General features: G+C 57.1%; 3 protein-coding genes across 4 annotated transcripts; all 3 read right to left on the bottom strand.

The window, feature by feature from the left end:
- Window positions 1-9,212: 9,212 nt before the first annotated feature.
- Window positions 9,213-11,679, bottom strand: LOC119718506 (vacuolar protein sorting-associated protein 29). The gene is made up of 4 exons (XM_038187314.2): window positions 11,523-11,679; window positions 11,025-11,213; window positions 10,216-10,451; window positions 9,213-9,650 (listed from the first exon to the last, which is right to left on the bottom strand). The coding sequence occupies exons 1-4, from the start codon at window positions 11,523-11,525 to the stop codon at window positions 9,533-9,535; spliced, it is 546 nt and encodes a 181-aa protein (XP_038043242.1). The 5' UTR covers window positions 11,526-11,679; the 3' UTR covers window positions 9,213-9,532.
- A 270-nt stretch (window positions 11,680-11,949) lies between these two features.
- VPREB3 (V-set pre-B cell surrogate light chain 3) lies at window positions 11,950-13,020 on the bottom strand. Its single transcript, XM_038187470.2, has 2 exons — window positions 12,871-13,020; window positions 11,950-12,648 (listed from the first exon to the last, which is right to left on the bottom strand). The coding sequence occupies exons 1-2, from the start codon at window positions 12,917-12,919 to the stop codon at window positions 12,320-12,322; spliced, it is 378 nt and encodes a 125-aa protein (XP_038043398.2). The 5' UTR covers window positions 12,920-13,020; the 3' UTR covers window positions 11,950-12,319.
- Window positions 13,021-13,652: 632 nt separating this feature from the next.
- Window positions 13,653-19,263, bottom strand: LOC119718542 (uncharacterized). 2 transcript variants are annotated; one of them, XM_038187468.2, is made up of 6 exons: window positions 18,138-19,263; window positions 17,075-17,422; window positions 16,385-16,741; window positions 15,261-15,335; window positions 14,605-14,747; window positions 13,653-14,492 (listed from the first exon to the last, which is right to left on the bottom strand). In XM_038187468.2, exons 1-6 carry the CDS (start codon window positions 18,181-18,183, stop codon window positions 14,442-14,444), a joined length of 1,020 nt encoding a protein of 339 aa, XP_038043396.2. In that variant the 5' UTR covers window positions 18,184-19,263; the 3' UTR covers window positions 13,653-14,441. The 2 variants fall into 2 exon arrangements, with proteins under 2 accessions (XP_038043396.2, XP_038043395.2); XM_038187467.2 differs by having other exon boundaries at window positions 17,075-18,263.
- Window positions 19,264-19,375: the final 112 nt, after the last annotated feature.

Here is a 19,375-nt window from a genome sequence, read left to right as displayed (position 1 = left end):
CACATCTTGTAACTCACTGTCACTGTACAGCACTCCAGCTGCTGTCGTAGCCACCACAGTAATAGACGGCCTCATCCTCGGCTTGGACCCCAGTGATGGTTAATGTGGCTGTGGAGCCAGATAAGGAACCAGAGAATCGAGAAGGGATGTCCGAGGGTCTCTTGTTGTTCTGGTAGATCACGGTGACAGGGGCACTGCCAGGGGTCTTCTGCTGGAACCAGCCATATCTGTTGCTACTCCCGGAGCAGGTGATCTGCACGGTGCCTCCCAGGTTCACTGACTTCGAGGCCGGCTGAGTCAGCGCTGCCTGGACCAGGGAACCTGGAGAGGGAGAGGAGAGAGGGGAGAAAAAGGGCTCAGCGAGTGCCCCACACACACAGCCCTCAACCCACAGTAGTGGGACAACGCGGAAACCTAGAGATTCCTAAAACACCGAGGGACTGACAGCCCTGAACACTGACCAATGAGCAGAGCCCCGCAGCCTTGCAAGTACACCAGCCAGAACCACGAATGCTGAATATCAGTGCTCAGACCTGCTCACTCAGCCCTGAAGGAGAAGGGCAAAAAGCCTCCATTTTAACCTGTGCGTTGTCCTTTACTTCCACCTTGCTCTGTGTCCCTGTACCAGCACTAGCACTGCTGTCCTCACTCCCACAGTAATAGACGGCCTCGTCCTCAGCTTGGACCCCAGTGATGGTTAAAGTGGCTGTGGAGCCAGATGTGGAAGCAGAGAACAGTGAAAGCATGCCCGAGGGTCTGCTGGTGTTGCTATAGATCACGGTGACAGGGGCACTGCCAGGGGTCTTCTGCTGGTACCAGCCATACTGAAAGCTACCCACAGAGCCACAAATCTCTGCAGCTTGTCCCATGCACACAGACAGCAACAGTGCCTGAACCAGACCACTGGGCAACCAAAGGGCTGAGGCAGGAGCTCTCCCTGTCTGCCCAGGGCATGCCCGGGTCTCCCCAGGTGCCCAACGCGCACGCACCCAGCCACGTGCACTGCAGGCAGCTGTGCAGCTGCAGGGCCCTGGGCAACACTCAGCCTGGGCGAGCTGAAATGCAGCAAAGCCCGGGGACATGGTGGACAAGGGGAAGGGGAACAGGAAAGAAGGGAGACCCCCACACCCGGTGACATGGCCCTGCTGAGCTGAGAGGAAGGGGGAGACTAAACCAACCTGTTTGACATGCAGGATCTCTCTGCCCAGTCAGCATCACCTTGTCATAACCACTGCTGCTGTCGTAGCTCCCACAGTAATAGACGGCCTCGTCCTCGGCTTGGACCCCAGTGATGGTTAACGTGTTTGTGGTGCCAGATGTGGAAGCAGAGAATCAAGAAGGGATGCCCGAGGGTCTCTGGTTGTTGTTGTAGATCACGGTGACAGGGGCAGTGCCAGGGGTCTTCTGCTGGTACCAGCCATAAACGTAGCTGCTGCTACCCCCAGAGCAGGTGATCTGCACGGTTCCTCCCAGGTTCACCGACTATGAGGCCGACTGAGTCAGCGCTGCCTGGACCAGGGAACCTGGAGAGGGAGAGGAGAGAGGGGACAAAATGGGGCTCATTGAGTGCCGCAGACACACAGCCCTCACCATGCGGCAGGAGGACGACCATGTTCGAAGTGCCAAAAGATCTTGGTCCCACCCAGAGACCCACAGTCCCACACACAGACTACGGACAGAGTCCCAGGACCCCTTCAAGGAGAGCTGGAAGCAGCAGCAAGAGAGACAGCAACTGGTGTAGGCGGTTTCACAATATAAATCCCTGCCTGTTTTAGGGATGGGAACAAGGCACACCACCCCCAAAGACACCTCCCATACCACAAGGGACATGGGGGAGGACGTTCACAGTCGGGAACATAGAGAGGGAATAAGAATCTGGCTACTGCAACAGCTCTGTATGGCCAACAGGAAGGAGAGAAAACCTTCCTAAGGCTTTGGATACTCCCACATCTTGTAACTCACTGTCACTGTACAGCACTCCAGCTGCTGTCGTAGCCACCACAGTAATAGACGGCCTCATCCTCGGCTTGGACCCCAGTGATGGTTAATGTGGCTGTGGAGCCAGATAAGGAACCAGAGAATCGAGAAGGGATGCCCGAGGGTCTGTTGGTATTGTCATAGATCACAGCGACAGGGGCACTGCCAGGGGTCTTCTGCTGGTACCAGCCGTAGTAGCTACCACCCCCGGAGCAGGTGATCTGCACAGTGCCTCCCAGGTTCACTGACTTCGAGGCCGGCTGAGTCAGCGCTGCCTGGACCAGGGAACCTGGAGAGGGAGAGGAGAGAGGGGAGAAAATGGGGTTCCGCGAGTGCCCCACACACACAGCCCTCAACCCACAGTAGCGGGACAACACTGAAACCTAGAGATTCCTAAAACACCAAGGGACTGACAGCCCTGAACACTGACCAATGAGCAGAGCCCTGCAGCCTTGCAAATACACCAGCCAGAACCACGAATGCTGAATATCAGTGCTCAGACCTGCTCACTCAGCCCTGAAGGAGAAGGGCAAAAAGCCTCCATTTTAACCTGTGCGTTGTCCTTTACTTCCACCTTGCTCTGTGTCCCTGTACCAGCACTAGCACTGCTGTCCTCACTCCCACAGTAATAGACGGCCTCGTCCTCAGCTTGGACCCCAGTGATGGTTAACGTGGCTGTGGAGCCAGATTTGGAACCAGAGAATCGAGAAGGGATGCCCGAGGGTCTCTGGTTGTTGTTGTAGATCACGGTGACAGGGGCACTGCCAGGGGTCTTCTGCTGGAACCAGCCGTAGTAGCTGCCACTACCCCCGGAGCAGGTGATCTGCACGGTTCCTCCCAAGTTCACCGACTTCGAGGCCGGCTGAGTCAGCGCTGCCTGGACCAGGGAACCTGGAGAGGGAGAGGAGAGAGGGGAGAAAACGGGGTCAGCGAGTGCCCCACACTCACAGCCCTCAGCACGCAGCAGCAGGATGAGGCCAGGGCCCCGTTGCCCAAAGGGCCCGGCCGGGCGCAGCGAGTGTGTCCAGGGCACCTGAGGTGTGGGCGAGCACCGCGAGGAGGAGAGGGGCCCAGGCCATGGCGAGATCCCACCAGCTGCGCGTCCCCATGCCGACGGGGCTGTGCCGCGGACCCCGACTCCCTCTTAAACCCCCGCCCGGCCGCAGCACGGCCCCTCCACACAGCCCCGGCCCCACGGTCTCTGGCAGCCCCTGCCCCAGCGCTCCCCCTGCCCTGGGGGAGCTGGATGTGGTACTTAGGGACGTGGTTCAGTGGGTGACATTGGTGGTATGGGGACGTTGGTTGCTGCTGAGGTGCTCTCCAACCACAACCACTCACTGATTCTCTGCACATCTGCCCTCGGTGAGCCCCAGCTGAGCCTCCCAGCAGGGCTGAGGGCTGGCAGCAGTGCTTTGCCCCCTGCCTGGCCGCAGGAGCTGCCTTCTCCTCCACGGGGCTCCCCGTGGGGCTCTGCATTAAGCCAGGCCCTGGCCCCGCACTGCAGCAGCGCCTCCTGCCCACCACAGGCCTTGCACAGCACCGTGAGAGGACCCCGGGGCCCTCGGCTCCTGCTGGCAGCTGCAGGAGACCGAGGAGGAGAAACCCAAGGGTTAGAGATCAGCCAAAGACCCCTCACCAACACCATGCAGGCTCACGCGATCCAAGACACAAACCCACCCGTCTGCACCCAAGCTCCCGGTGCCTCCCTCTGTCTGTGTACACACCTGGGGATGCCTGCACCATTCGCCAGCAAAGAGCAACTGCAGAGCAAAGAACTGGGATCTCGTGCCCGACAGGAACTGCGTGGGCATCAGGAGCTTCAGGGCTACTCAGCAGTAAGGAAACACACACACGTCCCCCGTGCCTGTGACTCCCAAGCCAGCTGAGGGACTGCAGCGGCCTCACAGCAATCAAGACCAGACGATGACGAGTTCACCTGAACTCAGTACCATGCATCATCCACAAACTGGTCCAGCCAGAGGCAACCCTGCTGTCACCAGCTCACAGCGAGGGCACTGACTTCGAGGCTGGCTGAGTAATTGCTGCCTGGACCAGGGAACCTGGAGAGGGAGAGGAGAGAGGGGAGAAAACGGAGCTCGGCAAGTGCCCCACAAGCACAGCCCTCACTGCACAGAAGCAGTGGAATGAGGCTCCAGTGATGGTTAATGTGGCTGTGGAGCCAGATGCAGAACCAGAGAATCTTGAAGGGATGCACAAGGGTTCCTTGATGTCGTCATAGATCACAGTGACAGGGCCAGTGCCAGGGGTCTTCTGCTGGTACCACCCATAGTAACTGCCAAAGTAGTTGTAGCTACCCACGGAGCAGGTGATCTGCATGTTGTCTCCCAGGTTCCCAGACTTCGAGGCAGTGATGGTTAACGTGGATGTGGAGCCAGACTGGGAACCAGAGAATTGTGAAGGGATGCCCAAGGGCCTCTGGTTGTTGTCATAGATCACGGTGACAGGACCAGTGCCAGGGGTCTTCTGCTGGAACCAGCCATAATAATATTTGCCATCACTGCCAGTGCTACTCCCGGAGCAGGTGATCTGCACGGTGTCTCCTGGGTTCACGAACTTCGAGGCCAGCTGAGTAATTGCTGCCTGGACCAGGGAACCTGGAGAGGGAGAGGAGAGAGGGGAGAGAATGGAGCTCAGCGAGTGGTCCACATGCACACACCTCACTGTGCAGCTGCCGGACATCCTCATAGCTCTCTGACACCCCGACACCACCAGCACTGCTGTCGTAGCTCCCACAGTAATAGACGGCCTCGTCCTCGGCTTGGACCCCAGTGATGGTTAACGTGTTCGTGGAGCCAGATGCAGAACCAGAGAATCGTGAAGGGATGCCCGAGGGTCTCTGGTTGTTGCTGTAGATCACAGTGACAGGGGCAGTGACAGGAGTCTTCTGCTGGAACCAGCCATAAACGTAGCTGCTGCTACCCCCAGAGCAGGTGATCTGCACGTTCGTTGTGGTTTTACTTGGGTGGGCGGCTGAGCTCCACCACAACCAATCTCTCTCTCTCCCTCCTCAAAGGGAAAAGAAGAGAAAAACATGATGCAAAGGGCTCAAGGCTTGAGATAAGGACTAGGAGATCACTCAACAATGATCGTGACAGGCAAGACAGACTCAGCATAGGGAGATAGTAAGATTTATTGCTCATTACCAACAAGCTAGAGAAGTGAGAAACAAAGAAAAGAAGCCAAAAGCACCTTCCCTCCATCTACCCTCTTCCACCTCCTCTCCCCAAGCAGCGCAGGGGAAGAGAGGAACGGGGGTTATGGTCAGTCCATAGCGCTTCTCCGCCACTCCTTCTCGGTCACTCTCGTCCCCTGTGCTGTGGGGTCCCTCCCACGGGATGCAGTCCTTGATGAACTGATCCAATATGGGCTGCCCACAGGCAGCAGCTCTTCCAGAACTGCTCCAGATATGGGTCCGTACCACGGGGTCCATCCCTCAGGAGCAAACTGCTCCAACTTGGGTCCCCTACGGGCAGCAGCTCCTGCCAGGTCACCTGCTCCTGCGTGGGCTCCTCTCCCCGGGTACAGGTCCGGCCCGGAATCTGCTCTGGCAGGGGTCCTTCACAGGCTACAGCCTGCATCGGGGCAGGTCCACCTGCTCCACCGTGTTCTCCTCCATGGGCTGCAGCGTGGAACCTGCTCCACCGTGGTACTCCATGGGCTGCAGGGGGGCGGCCTGCTGCACCATGGTCTCTCCAGAGGCCACAGGGGACTTCTGCTCTGTTGCAGGGAGGACCTCTCGCCCTCCTTCTTCACTGACCTTGCTGCCTGCAAGGCTGTTCCTCAATCCTCTCACTCTCCCAGATGCTGTGTGGCGCAGTGTTTTTTTATGTTTTTGTTGTTGTTGTTGTTTTTCTCCTAGTTTCACAGACGTCAAGGCCAGCTGAGTCAGAGCTGGCTGGACCAGGGAACCTAGAGAGAGAGGAGAGAGGGAATAAATCTGGGCTCAGTGATTCTTTAAACTCAGTTTTGGTCCTGTAGAGGGGCCAGGAACCTGTCACAGCCCCACAGCCCTGCTCAGCCCTGAGAGTCACGGACAAAAAGCCAGCACAGTACTGCTGTCCCAGCTAGCACAGTAATAGACAGCCTTCTACTCGTCTTATACCTCAGAGATGGTTAAAGTGGCCGTGGAGCCAGATGTGGAACCAGAGGATCGCTTACGGATGCTCAAGGTTATGTAGGTGTTGCGATAGATCACGGTGACAGGGGCACTGCCAGGGTCTTCTGCTGGAACCAGCCATAGCTGTTGCTACTCCCGGAGCAGGTGATCTGCACGGTGTCTCCCAGGTTCACAGACTTCGAGGCCAGCTGAGTAATCGCTGCCTGGACCAGGGAACCTGGAGAGGGAGAGGAGAGAGGGGAGAAAACAGGGCTCAGCAAGTGCCCTGCACACAAAACAATCCTCATATACTGGGAAAGGGAACAGCATCACTGCAAGAGAAGAGGCCTGAGCTACACCCATGAGAGAGGAGGACAAAGAAACTGTTTTTATTGCCTGTCTTTCACTCAATTCCACATCTCCCTGCATCACTAAACCAGCACCACTGCTGTCGTAGCTCCCACAGTAATAGACGGCCTCGTCCTCAGCTTGGACCCCAGTGATGGTTAACGTGTTCGTGGAGCCAGATGTGGAACCAGAGAATCGTGAGGGGATGCCTGAGGGTCTGTAGGTGTTGCTATAGATCACAGTGACAGGGGCACTGCCAAGGGTCTTCTGCTGGTACCAGCCATACCAGTAGTTGCCACCACCATCAGCACTAGCACCGGAGCAGGTGATCTGCATGGTGTCTCCCAGGTTCACCGTCTTTGAGGCTGGCTGAGTCAGCGCTGCCTGGACCAGGGAACCTGGAGAGGGGAGAAAACGGGGCTCAGCAAGTGCCACACAGAGACCTTCCCATGGGCTTGGAAAGGGAACACCAGCACTGGAAGAGAAGAGGCCCTTCATATTTAGCTTTGGTCTGTTTCTCACTTCCACATCTCCCTGTGTCACTTAACCAGGAGCACTTGGCTGGTGTGCCTTGTTCCTGTCCCTAAAACAGGCAGGGATTTATATTGTCCCCAGTCAAACTGCCTGCTCCCGTTGGTGCCTCTCTTGCTACTGCTTCCAGCTCTCCTTGCAGTGGCCCTGGGACTCTGTCTGTTGTTTGTGTGTGGGGCTGTGGTCCCTGGGTGGGAAGAAGATGTTTTGGCACTGGGACCACCCCCGTCCTGCTGCTACATGGTGAGGGCTGTGCGTGTGGGGCACTCACTGAGTCCTGTTTTCTGCCATCTCTCCTCTCCCTCTCCAGGTTCCCTGGTCCAGGCAGCGCTGACTCAGCCAGCCTCGAAGACTGCAAATCCAGGAGACACCGTGCAGATCACCTGCTCTGGGAGCAGCGACAACTACTATGGCTGGTACCAGCAGAAGACCCCTGGCAGTGCCCCTGTCACCGTGATCTATGACGACACCAGGAGACCTTCGGGCATCCCTTCACCATTCTCTGCTTCCACAAACACGTTAACCATCCCTGGGGTCCAAGCTGAGGACAAGGCTGTCTATTACTGCGGGAGCTCTGACAGCACTGTTGGTGTTTCAGTGATGCAGGGAGATGCGGTCCAGAAGCTGGTGCTGGCCTCCAGTTTTCCTACTCCGCTTTTCCTGAGTGACCACTTTGGCAGATGAAGTCATAACCTTCAGCAGTTCTTATGGACATTTTGGGAGAGGATTGTCAAGTGATAGAACTACCTATCTGTGTGTCTGTTACAGGACAGGGAACAGTGCTGATGGGAAGACCAATGTGCTGATGCATGTAGAGCCTGAGTGTGATACAGACAGCATGGAATAATGGGTGGGGGTTGTGCTGGGTCTGCCTGGGATCGAGTTAGCTCTCCCTGCAGCGGCCCATATAGTGCTGTGCCCTGCACTTGTCACTAGAACACCACTGCTATGACAGCAGTGCTGTGTCTGGTGCTGAGGGGTGCTGGCACAGCACCAGGACTGCCCCCAGCAGCCTGGGGATGGGCAGGAGGTGGGGAAGGGACATCACCAGGCAGCAGGCCCAAACCGACCAAAGGGATATGGCATGCCATACGAGGTCACACTCAGCAATAATGGTGGGAAAGGGGAAGGAGAGGGGGGCTCTCATTACAAAGCCATCTGTCTTCCTGAACAACCACTGCATCTATCATGGTCCTGCATGTGGCTCAGCATCGCTTGGTGAGGCAAATGAAAGAATAACTTTTCCTCTTTCTGTGCTTCCACATGGCCTTCGATGTTTTTTTTTCCCCTTTCTTCCTTTGCTTTTAACTATACCCTCCATAGCTCAAGCTGTGAGCTTTTCCTTTTTTCCTTCCAGCATACTTTCTTCCTCCCCTCTCCTTCTGAGGAGGGGGAGTGAGAGCACGGTTGTGGTCGAGTTCAGCTGCCCAGTGAGGTAAAAGCATCCCAGAGTTACAGATCAGAGTGAAAAACGGAGGCTTTCTGCCCTTCTCCCCGACAGAAGAGGAAGGTTTCTGTCTCCACAGGTGGCCATGGCTGTGAGCATCCTCCCTGTTCTACTTCGCTGTGTGGGAGGCGATGCTGGGGACAGGACTTCCACCATCCCTGTCCCCTCCATGGCATAGCACTGTACTACCCCCAGCCCTGCCACCCATCAATGCTGGCAGCCCAGTCCTTCTGCTACTGCTGGAGCTGCCTCTGTGCTGGGCTCTGATGCTCCACTGTGGCTGTGGCTGCAGTCCCTGCTCCTCAGATGGTGGCGATCCCCATTCCGCTGCAGCACGGTGAGGGCCGTGCGTGTGGGGCACTCACTGAGCCCTGTTTTCCTCCCCCCCCCTTCTCCAGGTTCCCTGATATGGGCAACACTTACTACTCAGCCAACCTCAAAGTTGGCGAATCCAGGAGACACCGTGCAGATCACCTGCTCCGGGAGTAGCGGTGGCTATGGCTGGTACCAGCAGAAGACCCCTGGCAGTGCTCCTTTCACTGTGATCTATAGCAACACCAACAGCCCCACGCTGCAGCAGCACCTCCTGCCCACCACGGGCCTCACACAGGCACCAGGAGGGGACCGCAGGGCTATCAGAGCTGTTACCAGTCCTCAGGCAGCTCCAGGCACTGCAGAAAGGATTCATGGCATTGCTCAGGAAGCAAACAGCAGCTCCCTTTCAGGCCCCAGAGAGGCCCCTCAGACTCAGTTCCTGCCCCCATTCTCAGTTAAGGAATAAGTAGGACCCTGTCACATGAAAATATAGGTTTATTCTATGCTTATCTTACATATGTTCAGTCCCAGCAACCACCACCATTGCTACCTCTCCCGGCCAGGAGCACAGCACCTGCTTCTTGGACACATGTTTTTGGATGAACTCATCAAGTTTCTTCTGCTTCAAGCCTCGACCACAAACCAAGACTAAGCATTACGAGCTCCCAGTCACTGATACAGCCCATTTACAGCTGAACATGCTGCTGCAACAGCACCCCCCCGTGGCCTGTCCCCATTTAAACTGGGAAGAGCAGGACGGAGGCAGCAAGAAGCTAGCAAGAAGGTTTAACGATGTATCAGTACTTCTTGAACTCAATCCTTTCCACTTTCACATCATCCTCAATTAGTTGGTAGACATAGGTCACAACCGTGGAAGCCTGGATATCCATCAGTACAAACGAAGGGATAATGTTCCTGGAATGAAAACATACTTTGTCAGTCACCTGGATTAGCCTATAATTCTTGTTATTAAGCTATTTTGTGTGAATGTGTTCTAAAACAATTGATTGCAAAGGGCTGCAGGGATCAGGGTACTACCACAGCTCAGAGGCACTGGCAGCAGCTCAAACAGAGTTGCAATTCCCAAGAACAGCCCTCAAGACTGGATGTCCCAGCTGCTGCGTGGCTCAGACCCCGGCAGTGCCTCAAAAGGCCTCATTTCCTACAAGAGGACAGCACGCAGCTCCTGGAAGGCACCAGAAGGCAGGACAACTCCAAGAAGCTGCAGCAGCTCACCCCTCTGGTGCTGGCTGATTCCTGAGCCTGCAAACACGCCAGTGCTAGGCCATCAGGCCCAATTCATGAACTAAAAGTCTCGTTAACAGGGGGAATGTCAGGCAGCATTCTCTAGGAAGAGGAGAAATGACCTGCATGTCACAGCTGCTCAGCACTGCTCTGCAACATGGGGGCTCAACACACACATTCGGGGTAACACGCCTGAGCTGTGCTACACCAGGCAGTTCAAGCTCATTTCACTCACGTTTCTAAAGCACTGTAGGCTCCTGTAGCTGATCCTGGGTTGATGTAGAACTTATTTTCATGTTCAAATGCTTCAAATTTGTGCGTGTGTCCTGAGATGAGAATGTCCACATCCAGCTGCCTCTGTAGCAGTGCCAGGCTGGCCACATCACCCCAGGGAATAACCTGATGCCCGTGAATCAACCCAATTCTGAACTGCCCAACAGTTACAACCTTCTGTTCAGGATAATTCAGACTCTGAGAAGGAGAAACACAAGGGTTAGAGATCAGCCAAAGACCCCTCACCGACACTGTGCAGGCTCACGCGATCCAAGACACAAACCCACCCGTCAGCACCCAAGCTCCCGGTGCCTCCCTCTGTCTGTGTACACACCTGGGGATGCCTGCACCATTCGCCAGCAAAGAGCAACTGCAGAGCAAAGAACTGGGATCTCGTGCCCGACAGGAACTGCGTGGGCATCAAGAGCTTCAGGGCTACTCAGCAGTAAGGAAACACACACACGTCCCCCGTGCCTGTGACTGCCAAGCCAGCTGCAGTGGCTTCACAACAGTCACAAGCAGACTTGTACAGGCCTTTGTACAAATTAAGTGCCTGCTTTACCACTGCACACTAAGTCCTCCCTTGTTGCAAATGCAATGAGAAACATCTAGAAAGGTATTTTGTTTTTCCAGTCTTACTCATTCCTCTTTCCTATACCAGCACCTCACCTCTCAGTGATTGCTAACACTGAAGGACCTCCCAGGTTTCACCAAGACAACCACAGCATGCAGGACAGTGAATAGGGGAATTAAGAGCAGCAAGAACATTACCTCGGAGTCCCCCCTAACAACGTGAATGTCCCCAGCCAAAGTTCTGAGGTAGTCATAGCTCTCCTTGGTGCAGAGATTTCCCGTGCACAAGATATGCTGGATTTTTCCTGGAACCAGCAGGTTCTTGAACTTCACGGGCAGACCGCTGCATCGGTGCGGGATGTGAAGGTCCCCGAGTACTAACACCAGCTTCACACACAGGAAAGAGAGAGTTTTAAGCCATGTTACAAAGCCAGTTAGCAGCTCCAGGGCGCTTGCTAATTCCAGCAGCCTTTACAGGCCCGGGATCAGACCCTCAGTGCCCGATGGGCCGGCAGGGCAGGCCCACGCTACTCCCCCCGGGCAGCACGGCGGGCTCCGGGCTCTCGCTCCCCGGCGGAGGGAATTCACCACCCAGCAACAGCGGGGGCGCAGCGACCACCGCGTCAAATCGAGCCTCAGGGCCCGGAGGCACCGCCGCAGCCCCGCGGTGGGAGGCGATGCGGGGCGGCCGCTCACCATCGTGCTGCGCCGCAGAGCTCCGCCCGCCCCGTTACCCCGACGCGGACTGCGGTAACCAGGAAGTGCCGCGCCTCCTTTTCCCCTCCCACAAGCCAATGGCAGCGCCCGCTCCGCCCCACGTGACGCTCCGCTCTCCCATGCCACGCCCCCTAGCGCCCCCTCCCCGAAGGGGGGTGCGCGGCTGTGCTGCGCATGCGCGCTGGTGCGGTCCCTGCTGCGAGCGGGACCTTAACGAGTTGTGCCCCCCCCCACCAAGCATCCCCCCATTTTTCCCATAGCGTTTTTACGTAATCTGCGAGAATTTAACGGAAAAACGCCTCGCCCCCCCTGCGTGCCCATGCTCATAGGGAGCGCCCAGCGGCGCCTGTGACGCCCCGCGCCCCCTGTCCCCCCCTCAGGAGCCTGGGGAGCGCTGGGGGGCGCCACAAAATGGCGGCGGGGGGCGCGGGGGGCGCCACAAAATGGCGGCGGGGGGAGGGGGGCACGATGGCGGCGCGGGGCAGGGCGCACAGACACGAAGCCAGCAGCGCGGTGGTGGGGGAGCGAACATTTTTATTGCCTTGATCAAACCGCAGCCCCTGCTGGCCGCCAGCCCAGGCACCCCGCGGCACGGCCCCGTGCTCCCACCAACGCTGGGATGAGGGGAGAGCGGGGCTGTGAGGGGAAGGGAGGGGAGGAAGGTGAGGGAGGGAGGGAGGCGGCTGCAGCACCGTGCCAGAGGAGGTCTGTGCCCCTTCTGTCCAGCCCTGCATCGCATCACGGCGCGTGGGGCAAGCCGGTTTCGCTCCCTGCTGCTACAGCCAGCTGTTGGTGGAGGACAGCGAGCAGTAATATCTGCCATTGTCTTCCTCCTGGGCGTCCGTGATGGAGAGGATGCAGGCGTTGAGGGCAAGGTCTTTGGTGGCGAAGAAGCGGTCGGGAATCCTGGCGGGTCTGTGGTTGTCGTACTCCGAGTTGTAGTAGAGCAGGTAGCGGAGGGTCTGCCCTGGGCGCTGCTGGTACCAGGTGATGCCGAAGTCGGTGATGTTGTACTGGGGGCTGAGGGTGCAGGACAGCCGGGCGGTCTGCCCGGGCAGCACCAACACGGTGGTCGGCTGGGTCAGCACCTGCTGAGCCTGGCAGGCTGCACGTACCGGGAATGTGGTTACTGATGGAGAGCCGTGCCCCACCGCCCCCAGCCCCAAAACCTTCCCCTGCCCTCTTCAGGTGTCCCCACTGCCCAGCCCTGCTCGTTGCACCATGCAGCTTTAGATCAAACCTCCCAGCTCAGCTGAACATCGCCCGTACACACCTCAGTCCTGCCCACCTTCCCCAGCATCAGCTAGCACAGCCACCCTGCCCTTACCTGTCCCTGCTGTCCCCACCAGCAGCAGGACCACGAAGCCCAGGGCCATGGCAAGGACTAGGATGGGGAGCAGAGGAAGGGAGGCTGTTTTGGAGACAGGCTGTGGTACTGCACAAGCCCGGGCTGCTGTGCTGCTGGTGCTGGTGAGGTGTATGTAAATGACACAGGGGGCTGGGGGACTTCAGCTGCCCGTGTCACTCCATTTGCTGCAACTGGTCTTCAGCAAGGGGCCTTGAATCAGTGGGGCGAGAGCCCAGCATCAACACCTTTGCCTCCAGGCACAGCTTGCACATGTCAGCCTGCTCCACTGCCTTTGGTACTGGGGTACAGCGTGGGGGCACCACCAAAAACAAGTTGACCTTCTAGAAGGCATTTACTGAGGGACACAGTGCAGGGGGCTGTGGCTGCAGCACAGGTGGTGTCTGGTGAGGAAGGACTGCAGACCGGTAAAGCAAAGAGCTGCCAGAATCAGTGGGTGTGAAGGCCCTCCTGTCTGAAACGCCACCACATGGCATGCACAGCTCTGCAGCCCAGCTCCCAAAGCATCTCTAAGCCCAAGATTTTTGTGAGCGTTTGGGCATGCTCTGTGTTTGAGGGAAAATGGAGCCACAAGGTCCGGGACAGGGTCCTGCCTCGTTAGACCATCCCAATGCTGCATCTCTGGTCCCAAAGACTGAGTACTATAGCCCGCCAGCAAGACGGATGTTCGCTCTGCTTCGACACGCTGCAGTAGTCTCAACAAGGGCTCACGTGCCCAACGGCTCAGCTATTTTTGTCTTCTCTATCAGCTGGTCTAACAAAAGCAAACACTTCCTCCTACGCAACCTGGACCAATTTACTGTGATGCAGCCTCCCCAGGGAGCAGTGAGAGCAAAACGAGAGCAAAAGGTGGTGGCTGAGGCTCCTCAGAGCCACCATAATGCCATCGGCTGGGAGCGGGCTGCGTGCTCGCAGCAAAGGAGGCAGCAAGGTTTGGGTTGTGCCTGGTGGGACTGCATGGCCCCGTGTGTCTGGGCTGTGGCACGCAGCTGCCGTGGTCGTACAACCCCACGAGGAGGCTGAAACGCACTGGCCCTGCTGCTCAGGGCTGGGCAGGGATTTGCTGTCTGTGCTTCCCCTGAGGCTGTGCAGTGTTGGAGCATTTTATTGATAGGACAGCACAGGAACAGAGACATTAGCACCTCTCTGCTGCCCTGGGTTAGAGGGGTCCCCATGCAGGCCTTGCTTCAACCTGCAGAGCTGCCAGGCTTTTCCTCCACGGGAGGAGGATGTGGCTGTGCCTGGTGGGTAGCATCAGCCCCAGAGGATGGTACAAGGGTTGGGCTGAGCCAGGCTGGACACAGAGCAGCTGAAAGCCAGCTCCACAGGCAGCCAGAGCAGCCAGGTAGAGCAGAGACTGAATGTACACAGTCTGTCCTTGAGAGGCTTTAATTGAATACAAAAAACAACCATCAAGGGAGAGAAGGCTTTGCTAGGGACCTTTGCATGATACACAGTGGAGGGGAACTATCCACAGTGCCATGAGTACAGGAAGCCCAGCACGACTCCCACTGGGCTTTCTTGGGCTGTCATCATTGTCCCCAGTCCCCTGCAGCGGTGTTCCTTCCCGGGAAAGTGAGGAGCTGTGAACAAAAAACAGCCTCAGTTACCATCGGTGGCCCCAGGGCTCCGTCACCAACCCCTGCACTGCTGCAGGAGCCAGCAGTGGCTGTCTCTGCCCGGCACCCCACTCACCCTGCACTCTGCCTTGCTGCCAGCGCTGGCACTGACAGCTTCCCCGCCTGTGGGCTGCCTCATGCTGTCCTCTGCGGGCCTGTGGCAGGGATCCGAAGCGTCCTGCACGGTGCGCTGCCTCCTCAGCTTCTTGTGGTGCTTGTCTGAAGCAGAGCAGAGGGGACACAGCTCTGCTGGAGCAGCCCCCGCTGAAATAGCACGGCTCTAACACAGCCTCCCTGCTCACAGACCGGGACTGGTCGCTAGCAGAAGGATTTTACTGATGGATTTTCCCCACTATAACAGCCTGCTCTGCACCTCCTTGCAGCCCAAAGGCTGAAAGACACAGCAGTCTTCTACCTAGTACTCTGCCAGGCCATGGAGGAGCTTTCGGCCTCCTGTCACGCTCCTCCTCGTGACAGCAGGGGAGAGCAGCGGCCTGATGCAGTGCCACCCACACGAGTCCCTTCTGCTCCCAGTGCCCCACGCTTGGCCGAGCCCACAAGGGATGCAGCGAGGTGTCAGCAGAGGCACAGCACAGGGCAGGTGAGGGCTTGGCCATGTTGCTGGAGAGCCAGAGTCCTCACAGCAAGGCAGGATACAGCTCAGGTCACAGCTGCGATAAGACCTGAGGTGATGTCTGGGTGAAGCCCAGTATCCTTCCCAGTATTACTTACACACAAAGTACGAGCACAGAGCCATGATGGCAAACTCAACACTCCACAAAATGACCAGCAGGACAGCCGAGGAGCCTAGAAAGGAGAACAGAGCTTTGTACTCCTAGTTCATATTGTCATGTACACTGGGACACGCAAACATGCCAGCGGGTTGGTGCTTTCAGTGAAAACGTGGAAGGCTCCGACCTCTGCAGCTGGGGGCCGTGGGTAGGATGTTGAGGAAAAGCTGTGAAAAAAGGCTAACGGCAGTGAGGAGGCCCATCATGGGCATGATCAAACGCAGGGTGCCTGCCCCTGGTGTGAGGATGAGGGAACGGGAGCACAAGAACCAGCACAAATTTTAAGAGCTTCTCCTCAAATATGAATCACATCTTTTGGGCACCAAATCAGCGGGGACACGGCATGTCCTACACTTCAGAACAGGGGCCTGCTTCATCCTCACATCTGGAATTTCCCAGTTGAGTCATGGTGAGTCCAAATTACTGCATAATTGCAACTAACTGTGTTCTGGATTAATTGGCCGGGCTGCAAACACAGCAAACAATTCTGCTGGGATTTGTTACTGAGTTGCCCTGGATAAAGGTACTTGTGCACATTAATGTAAATGCATTAAAAATCCATGTCATCGTTAGGTAGAGATGAAAATTGGTTCCTGAACCTTGAACCATCAAGGCAACCAGTATCTTTTCCAGATAACCCCCTGCAGCAAGGGGCACGTAACACGTGTCTCTTCACAGATGACGTTCTGTGGTTTTGTAGACACTTTAAATGTATCCGTGCATCTCACTTTCATGTTCTGTGACTCTGCAAAGCTTTACCATTGTAGCACAACAGCAGCTCACACTCTGGGCAGCCCGCCCTCTCAGCCCGTTGCAGGTAGGAGCGTGCTGCAGACACAGCTCCAGCTGCTGCCTGCCTGCACTCCCCACGCTCTGCAGGGCAGCGCAAGGCGAACGAGAGGCACCCCGCACGTTGGGATGTGTCCCAGCTGAAGAGTGTCACACGCACCCTGTCAATAAACCCTGAACAGATCTAGCCCGTGTGTTAGACTGACTGTGAAATACAAAGCCTTAGCAGAGCAGAAGGATTTCACTTGCACACAAGGTCCCAGAAAACAAGCTCACCTTGCACAGCGAGGTGGGTTCTCGTCCCTCTCTGCCAGCCTGAAAGCTCTCCCAGGCCCTCACACTGGTACCAGCCGCTGTCCTTCTCTTCCAGCCCGGTAATGTTGAGATGGCTCCAGTGATTTTCCAGGTCAAATATGCTCTGGAAACGACTTCCAGTGCTGCCACTGTTGTTCTGGAAACTGGATGTGTTTGTCCATGCCACGAGTCGGGGTGGGCTCTGGTCTTGCTCGTGCAGCCAAAAGAGGTAGGTGAAGCTGCCAGGCAGCTTGGCAGGGAAGTCACAGTCCAAGGTGACTTTGCCTCCTGGAGGTACAGAGAAGCTGAGGCCCCCAGAGGCTGCCCATGGCTGCCGACCTGCAAAGAAGAGAGGTTCACGTGGGTGCTCATGTCAGAGCTGCTTTGATGCCTGCATACCGCCAGCTCGGGCAAAGCACCGTGCCCACAAAAGTTGTTGGCGCTGCACAAGCCAGTGGGAACGTAAAACAGAGCTCTGTAAGGCCAGGTGCTGCAATGCAAACCATTCTCTCTTTCCCACCACAGGGCCAGGTCCCTTGCCTGAGCTCTGTCCAACACTTCCCAAAGGCCTGGGGAAGCCACTCAATGACAAGAGAGGGCTACGCTTGCTCAGGGATGCGCAGGTGGAATGCTGGAGGGACAGAAAGGGGAAAGCAGGAGAGACAGACTCACCTCTAACGAGCAGGTGAGTCACCTTTTCGGTCGGGTTGCTGTTCCCTATCTTCACATAGCAGTGGTAAGGGCCAGTGTCGTTCATAAGCACCTCTGAGATGTTGAGAAAGCTCACGCTCCTTGCAAAATCCACAGTGCCGCTGAAGTGACCTTCACTGCGATGCACACAGGAGGCATTGGGCCGCGTCATCCTAAACTGCAGGATCCTTCTCGAGATGTTCCTATGGCTCCAGATGAACTCATCGAAGGAATCACTGCTGCCGTTGTGGAAAGGACACTCCATCACCACAGGCTCCCCTTCGGTCACGAGAACCACTTGACTCTGAGGATGTCCAAGAGTCCCCGCACCTGAAAGGTGAAAGGAGCTGGAGGAGAGCCCTGACTCCTGCTCCCAGGCAAGCAGCAGGCTCACTGGCTCCATCCTGCACCACTGCGCTGCCTTCAGGTATTGAGCACAGAGCAAACGCCCCAGGCGAGGGCCCGACAGCTGCCCCACCACTTCCATCTCTTTGGGGGGCACAAGGATGCCCCAACCAACTTCTCCCTCCCTAAACCTATCCCTAGCTCCAGACAGAGCCGCAGGAAGCCTGGGGCTCATCTGCATGCCCAGTGAATCCTAAACCCACGGGATTCCCCAGTACTCCCAGTACCCTGCAGAAGGTAAGACTTCATCAACTGAAATACGCGATGGGGAAGCGGCAGCGAAGGCTTCACACCAGCAACTGTCAAAACCTAGCAGGCTTATTATTTTTAGCTATCAGCACATTATATCTTGATCAACAAACGGATGCACTCAGGTTCCTTACACCGTGCCTCTGAGCTAGTATTTCTGGCTCCAGTTCAGCACCCAGGCACTTTTGCAGAAGACATCGGGAGCTGTTTGATCGATTCCCTCAATTTCAAGGGTCTCTGGGGAGGCCAAGTGTGACTGGGGACAACAAGCAGCACGAGGGAGTAAGGCTTCCCAAGCACACCCACCCAAAAAATCTCAAACCAGGGTGGGACTGAGGCGGTTCAGTCCCAGTGCCTCCCAGCAGGGCGAGGGGACAGAGCAGGCACTTACCCCAGGGCAGGAGCAGCAGCGGCAGGAGGGCGAGGGCGAGCGCCATGCCCAGCCCGGGCACACTCCAGCAGACAAGACAGGAGGAGGCCTGTGAGCAGCACCCGGCCTCCCACCTCGCAGGGAGGAGCTGCCCGCACGCTACGCGCAGGACAGTGTGAAACAGCTCCGCCAACAGCCCTCAGCGTGGCTTTGTCCCACCAGGTCACGTCCGTTTGGGACCAAGCCCAGGGCACGGGGAGGCCGCAGGTGCCCGTCATGCTGGGGTCAGCTCAAAGCAACGGCACGGGGTTGCCCCCAGCCTCTCGGCTGCCCAAGTCAGCCCCCCAGGTCCATTACCTGCTGTGCTCGGAGGCAGGAGAGGAGCCCACCTGCTGGAGGACACAGCCCCTGTGGGGCAGGGGGCAAAGTGCTCCCCGTGCCTTCCCACCGAGCTGCCCTGGCGTGAGGCTGAGCCCCTGGGCAAGGGCAGAGTGTGAACACCCAGGCTGGGGCGAGGGGGCAACTTCCTCCACATAAGAATCACTTTTAATCACAGGAACGTGCTCTCCATGCCCGTTCCGCTTGCTCCAGGGACTCTCCCGACCCACATTGGGCTCTGTCACCACCCTGAGAGCAGAAATACCAAGCGGAGGTGCGCAAACTCTCCCGGTGCCTTGGAACACAGCCCCCCTGCTGTGGTCATCTCTTGGCTCACGTGCCCAACGGCTCAGCTATGTTTCGTCTTCTCTATCAGCTGGTCTAACAAAAGCAAACACTTCCTCCTACGCAACCTGGACCAATTTACTGTGATGCAGCCTCCCCAGGGAGCAGTGAGAGCAAAACAAGAGCAAAAGGTGGTGGCTGAGGCTCCTCAGAGCCACCATAATGCCATCGGCTGGGAGCGGGCTGCATGCTCGCAGCAAAGGAGGCAGCAAGGTTTGGGTTGTGCCTGGTGGGACTGCATGGCCCCGTGTGTCTGGGCTGTGGCACGCAGCTGCCGTGGTCGTACAACCCCACGAGGAGGCTGAAACGCACTGGCCCTGCTGCTCAGGGCTGGGCAGGGATTTGCTGTCTGTGCTTCCCCTGAGGCTGTGCAGTGTTGGAGCATTTTATTGATAGGACAGCGACAGGAACAGAGACATCAGCACCTCTCTGCTGCCCTGGGTTAGAGGAGTCCCCATACAGGCCTTACTTCACCCTGCAGAGCTGCCAGGCTTTTCCACCACGGGAGGAGGATGTGGCTGTGCCTGGTGGGTAGC

The sequence above is a fragment of the Anas platyrhynchos genome, chromosome 16 (genome assembly GCF_047663525.1).
Source record: "Anas platyrhynchos isolate ZD024472 breed Pekin duck chromosome 16, IASCAAS_PekinDuck_T2T, whole genome shotgun sequence".
Lineage (NCBI taxonomy): Eukaryota > Metazoa > Chordata > Aves > Anseriformes > Anatidae > Anas > Anas platyrhynchos.
This window is presented reverse-complemented; position numbering and strand designations above follow the sequence as displayed.

What these genes read in the sequence shown, in the direction of transcription:
- LOC119718506 (XM_038187314.2), bottom strand. An exon ending in TTGTTAGGGGGGACTCCGAG is followed by an intron (nt 10,452 to 11,024) that starts GTAATGTTCTTG and finishes TCTCCTTCTCAG; the next exon opens with AGTCTGAATTATCCTGAACA. An exon ending in GCCTACAGTGCTTTAGAAAC is followed by an intron (nt 9,651 to 10,215) that starts GTGAGTGAAATG and finishes TTTTCATTCCAG; the next exon opens with GAACATTATCCCTTCGTTTG.
- VPREB3 (XM_038187470.2), bottom strand. Translation starts at nt 12,919, where the DNA reads ATGGCCCTGGGCTTCGTGGTCCTGCTGCTGGTGGGGACAGCAGGGACA. An exon ending in GGTGGGGACAGCAGGGACAG is followed by an intron (nt 12,649 to 12,870) that starts GTAAGGGCAGGG and finishes CGGTACGTGCAG; the next exon opens with CCTGCCAGGCTCAGCAGGTG.
- LOC119718542 (XM_038187467.2), bottom strand. Translation starts at nt 17,678, where the DNA reads ATGCAGATGAGCCCCAGGCTTCCTGCGGCTCTGTCTGGAGCTAGGGAT. An exon ending in GACTCACCTGCTCGTTAGAG is followed by an intron (nt 16,742 to 17,074) that starts GTGAGTCTGTCT and finishes TCTTCTTTGCAG; the next exon opens with GTCGGCAGCCATGGGCAGCC. An exon ending in TCTGTGCTCGTACTTTGTGT is followed by an intron (nt 14,748 to 15,260) that starts GTAAGTAATACT and finishes GCTCTGCTTCAG; the next exon opens with ACAAGCACCACAAGAAGCTG.